This window comes from Condylura cristata, unplaced genomic scaffold (genome assembly GCF_000260355.1).
Source record: "Condylura cristata isolate star-nosed mole 26May11 unplaced genomic scaffold, ConCri1.0 scaffold00012, whole genome shotgun sequence".
NCBI classification, from domain to species: Eukaryota; Metazoa; Chordata; class Mammalia; order Eulipotyphla; family Talpidae; genus Condylura; species Condylura cristata.
In genome coordinates this window covers 9,286,487-9,293,794 of record NW_004567113.1, presented here as the reverse complement: position 1 = coordinate 9,293,794, position 7,308 = coordinate 9,286,487, and the positions used below count along the sequence as shown (strand labels likewise).

Here is a 7,308-nt window from a genome sequence, read left to right as displayed (position 1 = left end):
GATGGCACACGGGTGACTTGGTGATGGGAAACCCGTGGGGATTACAATCGAGATGGAAAAAAAAATGTACAAAATGATGTAAAAATAAACTTTTGTAATAATAAAATCAAGTATTTTATGATATTCATTCATAGAAAAATACCTCCTACTCTCTATTTCTAAAACGAACTTTTATTTCAAAGCTTACACAGAAACTAAAATCTGCCTGTAGGATCAAAAGCATAAAAACAATCATTTAAATGTATTCAGTTTCTGCTTCATTTTTAATTATAAAGAGGACGAACGGATCATATAACTACACTAACAATTCCATTGATTTAGCTGGTATTTCTATACCAACAAGGGTGGGGTGGGGTGGGGGGATTGTTCTTCAGCCCCCTGTGAAGTACACTAAGTGTTCAAATCCTTTGCAGGGATGAAATGGTTTGGCAATGATAGGTCACAGCAGAGAGGAACCCAAGCAGACATGGAATCCAGGATTATTTAAATGGGGGTAGGGTGAGCCTTCTACCACTTTAAATAGAAGGAAAATTTTCAAACAAAAGCAGAAATTTGGTCTTCATAAACTATTTGGAAAGAAGTGAACACAAATGAAATAATTTGTCATTTATTATGAGCAAAAATGTTACTCTTAGTTTTAATATTTATTAACTTTATCACTCTATTTCATTAATTCCAGAAGCAGACACCAAAATGAAGACTGCTTTAATTTTGCTCAGTATTTTAGGAGTGTCCTGTGCTTTCTCAGTAAGTTCTTTATTAAAAACCTGTCTTTACTTTTTTATTTTCTCTTTTTTATGTAAAAGAGAGAATATGTAATAATGAAGTGCTCCTTTTAACAGATGAGAAATTTGTATAGAAGAGCCAAACTACAGGATTCTGAAGAAAATGGGGTAATTAATTTAGATACTTCGTTGGCCTGACTACCCTTACTCTAGATTTAGTGCATATTAACATGACTGTCATTTACTGTGTTTATGTAGGTTTTTAAGTACTGGCCACGATATTCTCTTTACAAGCACGCCTACTTTTATCCACCTCTGAAACGATTTCCAGTGCAGGTAAGTATGATAATTACCCTTTCTTCTCATTCATTACTATTTTAAGGGAATTAAATTTAATTTTAATTAGTCACCCAATTTATATCTCACTGAAATTCATGGAAAGACTACTTACTATAAAAAGTTTGTATTTAATATAATAAGATTTAATGCCCTTCTAGATATACAAACACAGAATCAAATCATTTGGGCCTAGTCTAGAATGATATAATAAATGAAATACCTTGCTACATTGAATTCAGATATTTTGGTTAAATCACTGAAAAAAAGACCAATTTTAAAAACTGTTGACAATTCATAATTCAAAGATGAGGCCAATAATTGCCTTGTTATGGTTAATTAAACTATCATCTAACTGTTCTACACTCAGTAATTTAAAGTCCTTTGAATGATAGGGGGAAAATTGACTTCATAAAGAACAGGTACCATTTTAAAAATTCTTGCTAATTAATGATGAATTACAAAGATTTTTAAATGTTTACCAACATTTGTCTTGTACTCTCTGATTCACCTCATAAATGGTGTTCATTTGAAACTTTGCTTTCCTAAACTAAGTAGAAGTGATAATAGATGATAGAGCAATAGGCCATACACTGTAATATAATTCTTAAGGATATTGGACAGAAGAACAGCAGAACAAAGAGAGGAATTCATAAGCTACGGAGCTTGTCAAAAAACAAAACAACCTTAAAATTTGTAAACAAGAAAAATAAATACTAAAAATAAGAGTTTCTGTTTTTACTGGGTTGCCTGTGAAGAGGGCCTTTGAAAACTCAAGGGTATGGTGTTGGTTTTAAAATACAACAAACCAGAATTGCTCTATTTTTACTAGATGTTTTAGGTTCAGGGCACCAATTATGCACAACTGACCCGGAACCCGGAGACATGGAGGCCAGCGCACTGCTGAAACAATGCCTTGGGGCCTGGCTTGGACAGCTTTCTACCAAATGGGGGCTCACCCATCTCTAACTCATACAGTGATAGGAAATGATCATCTTACGGTATTTTTAGCACCATAATAATTATGGAGAATATGTGTGGCCACAGAAATATAAGCACAGACCTGTGGTTTTCAGAATTGTCTTCTACTCTGGTTCACCTCATAAATGGTGTTCATTTGAAACTTTGTTTTCCTAAACTAAATGGAAATGATAATAAATTTACATTTCTAATTAACTCCTCAACTTTCTGAAATATCAGGTTCTTATATATCTTCCCACCTAGACATTTATATATGCATGCATGTATTTGTGTGTGTATAATCTGACTTAAATGTCCATAGTGAAAACATTAGGTGTGGTTATATATTTCATTATTGGTAGACCCAAAATTCATAGATTGTTAAGTATATTTTTAACAAAATTTCCATAATTCTGCAGATAGCATGACTGTAGAATTTGTAAGTAAAATAGTTGTTTTAAAATAGAATCCCATAATATGTATCTCTTCCTCTAAGAGTTTTATCTATGACTTATTCTCCCACTTTTCAAAATTTGGATTTCCAGAATTTTTCTCCATATATGACTACTTATATAATGTTTATGTTTTCCTTAACTATTTTTTTTTCAAAAATGATAAAGAACTGTGGCAAATACATAGGTAGATAGATACACCTAATTAAGTTTTAGTGCCCATATTTGGATTTACTTAAGTCCATCAAGTACATAATGCCTAGAATGTCATCCAAACATATATTGGCTTAGAAATTCATGCATTATTCAAACCATTCTGTGTTTATACATTGTCATGTCTAAAATATCAACATTTATCAAAGATGTTTCATTGATTGCAAATTAATCAGTCTGTCTTAGTTTATCTATTTGTGTGGCTATAGAAATACAGGTATAAATAAGTTTAAAATACTGAGCATTTTAAACATTTGGTATGTGAACTCTTAGAAAGTAGGAACTTCATAGGTAAAGTTTATATTGCTTATATTTAAATATGCCAGATGTTTCTCACTCATCACCTTGCATGATACCTGGCAACTGCCTGTATTTCCAACTTCACCTCTTGTTACAACATAAATATGTTCTCTATACAATGCCTGAAATAGAAACTCTGCAGCTGAATAAATTGAGTGATATAAGTTGGAAAAAGTAATAAAAGTAACATTATATATATATATATATATATATATATATACTCACATATGTGTGTGTGTGTGTGTGTGTGTATGAGAGACTTTCAGAAAAATCAATAAAACTTAGTGACAAACTGGTAATAAGGAATAAATGAAAAAGGGAAATACTATAAGAGAAAATACTAAAATATCAAGGTATTTCATGTAGTTTTGTACTAAGAGAAGAATGATGTGGTTGAGTTAGTAAGAAGGCAGGATGCCTTCTTAATAATAGCTAAAACCTCTCACAGACAAAATATATTGCAAAAATATGTCCTCTACAAATAATTTAACTAACAAGTAAAAATAGATTGCATAATATATATATTTATGAAATAGTTATATCTTATATAGTGTATATAAGCACATAAACACAAATATATACCATATCACATATATGTATAGAAATATATGAGTATGTAATATTATACTTATTCTCCTTCTGGGCTAGGGAAGATACAACCATTGAGGCCACAGTCATAAAGAACAGGCCTAAATGTTCTCTTTTGCACCTGAAGGGACAAGCATTTCCTTTCTTGGGTAGATGAAGTGACCACCTGAGGAAGAGCCCAATAGGGATTGCCCTGGGCAGGGTGGGGGGTTGAGTCTTTCCTCAGATCTAATCCTTAACCCTGAGTTGTTTTTTTTTTTTTTTAAAGATTTTTCTATTTATGCATAAAAGAACTCCATTACAGGACTGAAGTGGGGGGATGGGTGGGGTGAAAGGATTCACCAGAGACAGAGTGGGAAGCAGAACAGGGTCACCTCCATGGCCCAGGATTGAACTCATGCTGCAGTGGCTGTGGATAGCTTCACAGTGCTGTGCTTTAACCCCGTGTGTTCCCAGGGAGGGCCCAACCCTAAAGTTTTGTGAATGTGAAGCTATCTTTTCTAAGATCCAGGGTTCTTAATGGGTTATCAGAATAACAGAATGTGCAGAGCAGGAAGTGACAGACTCTTCAGTGGAGTAGTCATTTCGATATCTGGTGTCACTAGGGTGGTTACAGAAAAAGAAGGAAATGAGTTAGAATAAATATTTGTGAGTATTTTAGCTTATTTCAAAGTTGATTTCTTTTGCTGCTGTTAGGGACTTATATTTGTATGAATTCATGTTTATTTTTTAGAGCAGTAGTGACTCATCTGAAGAAAATGGAGATGGTGACAGCTCTGAAGAGGAAGAAGAAGAGGTAAGGAATTTATGCTGGTTTTGGTTTTATATTTGTTTGCTTGCTTGTTTGTTTTCATAATAAACCAGGCAGCATAACAAAAAAATAGGAAACTAGTGTCTACTCAGTAAGTAGCTACTTCTAACTTAGTCACCCACATGCTTCTATTTTGGTCTAGTGAAATGGTATTTAAATTAGAACTGACTAAAATGACTTGCTCGACATACTGTTGTAGGATGGGTTAAGGTTACCTAGAAATAAAACACAAACCATAAGAATCCATTTTAAATGGGAAGTGTGAATTCTCATAAAGAGAAATTATTGTTTATATTTAGGTAGATGGATCATGATCGTAAAAGACAAATTCAAAATACTCCATCCAAAATGTAATGTAATATTAGTTTTCAGGTTTGAACTTAAAAAATGTAAGTGCACTAAGTGGCTAGTATATGAATCTTATATCATTTACTATATTATTATGATTCAGTTGCCTTTCTTGATCATTCAAGGAGTGCTGGTCTTTTTTTAATGGAAATTTCATGTCTTTTTTTTTGGTCTACTAATGAAAATCATATTTTTACAGAAATGTAAATAATCAAGATGTACAAATATCTTCTTGTGCAGTACTACAAACTAGTGTATACAGTCCATGGTCTAAGTCCATCTATATATCCTGGAAATTATACTAACATATTTATAACTAATATTTTTGTCCAAGGAAACATACTAATTAGTCACTTTTTCCTGAATGGTCAATTATAGCGATCCACTGGTTTGGTAACCTTCTAAATTCAGGTTTTCTTAGGTACTACTTATGAATGGACTATGACAGTCAAAAATAGATTAGGAATAAAGGTCTGTTATCTTGAAAACAAAACCAAGTGGGAACTCTAAAAGTGACAAATCATTAACTTGATTTTTTTTAAACTGTAATGACATTTCTGGTATAATTTACCCTCATAACCCTTTAAGGAAGTTCTTACAAGAATGTGAAGCCAGTACCCAGAAAATGCCACCTACTAGATCCCATCAAATTTTGCTTGAAGTTCCACAAAGCATGCTTCACACAAACTAAGAGTAACCCTCTGAACTACAGCTGTTTGTTGTACAGGGATTATAAACTACAATATACAACTTAGATTTCCCACTGCCATGGTACCGGCTCCTTAGGCAATGGTTCCTCTTTTATTATTATTTTATTTTTTTAAAGATTTATTTGTGCATACAGAACTGGGGTGCAGGCCAGAGGCTCAGGGGCGGTGAGAGGCTTCACCAGAGACAGAGCTGGGAGCAGAACAGGCAGATCGAGGAAGTACACTGCTGAGGGGAGCAGCAGGCGGGTCAGGAGAGGTCTGCCACGCCATGTGGTCACCTCCGGGGCAGGTGGGGATCCAGTGCATGAGGAAGGGGCTTTCTCCTCAGTTCTGTGCTTTAACCCGCTGCGCCACCAGGGAGGGCCATATTCCTCTTTTATTTTAAAAGTGGTTGTGATAGAGAAAGAGTAGAACTCCTTTTGCATGCTGAAGATAACACACACATTCAAAATTTTGCACAATGGGGACTGCCTTGGGCAGGATGGAGGCCTGAGTCTATCCTCAGATCTAATGTTTAATACTAAGAGTTTTTTTTTTTTTTAAGATTTATTTGTTTATGCATAAAAGAACTAGGGTACAGGCCAGAAGTGTGGGGGGTGAATACATTGGAAAACTAGATTAATAACAAACAATTGCCAACCACCATGGATTAAAAGAATGAAATGTTAAAGAGTATAATAATTATTTGTTTGAGACATGTTAACCTATAAAACATCTCTATGCAATAACCTAATATACCACTACAGATTCCTTGGAGTACTTAATTTCTTTATCACATGAAAATTGTATTAAATATGTCTGAAATTATTTGAATACTGTGTATAGCACAGAACTAACATATATTAGCAGATCTTTTAAATTGTGATAAAATTGTCTTAGAACACTGTGTATGATTCAGAGATATACAATTTCAGATCTTCAGATGTTTGTCACTGCATCACACCCATCACCAAGGCACCCATATTCTTCCACCACAGTTCATTGAATCTTTCCACACAGTGCTCTCTATTCTCCCAGCCTTTGCTGGTGGTCATATTTACAGGGTTTGCTATTGGTTTGGTTCTGTCAGATTTTTTTTATTATTGTTTGCTTGTTTCTCTATGTTCCGCATATAATTGAAACCACCTAGCATTTATCTTTCTCCTTTTGACTAATTGACTAATTTTGCTTATCATAATCCCTTACAGTTCTATCTATGTTGTTTCAAGTGGCAACAGTTCATCTTTTTATGACTTAATAGTATTCCATTTTATCTATATGAACTGCATCTTAATCCACTTAGCTGTCTGAGCATTAGGTAGATTCCATAACTTGTCTATTGGAAACAGTGTTGCAATGAACACAATAATGCATATCTACCTTTGAATGTGAGTTTAGCATTTTTGGGTAGATGCCTAGAACTGGAATTGCTGAATAATATGGCAGCTCTATTATTAATGTGTTGAGAAACCTCCATACTATTTCTGTAAGGGCTGGACCAGTCTTCATTCCCACCAAAAGTATACATCATTTCTTTATCCTTTACATCTTCAATACTTCTTGGTCTTTTGATATTGGCCATTCTCACAGGAGTGGGCTGATATTTTATTGTGATTTTAATTTGCATTTCCTGATGATAAGTGATGATAAACATGTTACTTATAAGTATTTAATTATTTTGATGTAATTTCAAGTGGAGGTGTCTTCTTGATTTATTTCTTTTCTAGCTTATTTGCCTATAGGAAAGCAATTGATTTTTGTGAATTGATTTTGTACCCTGCCACTTTATTGTACTGAGCTGTTGTTTCAAGTAGTTTTACTAGTAGCATCTTTAGAGTTTCTATAAATATCATGTTACCTGCAAGTAATGATACTTTCTTTTTCTT

The 7,308-nt window shown here is 33.7% G+C and overlaps 1 protein-coding gene across 1 annotated transcript in view; it reads left to right on the top strand.

Annotated features, from left to right (window-relative positions):
* Nucleotides 1-7,308, top strand: part of IBSP (integrin-binding sialoprotein) — an 11,766-nt gene that overhangs the window by 2,261 nt on the left and 2,197 nt on the right. The window contains exons 2-5 of the mRNA XM_004681134.2: nucleotides 680-747; nucleotides 843-893; nucleotides 984-1,061; nucleotides 4,308-4,370. Coding sequence (XP_004681191.1) covers nucleotides 694-747; nucleotides 843-893; nucleotides 984-1,061; nucleotides 4,308-4,370 — 246 coding nt within the window. The 5' untranslated portion in view covers nucleotides 680-693. The remainder of the gene's footprint in view (nucleotides 1-679; nucleotides 748-842; nucleotides 894-983; nucleotides 1,062-4,307; nucleotides 4,371-7,308) is intronic.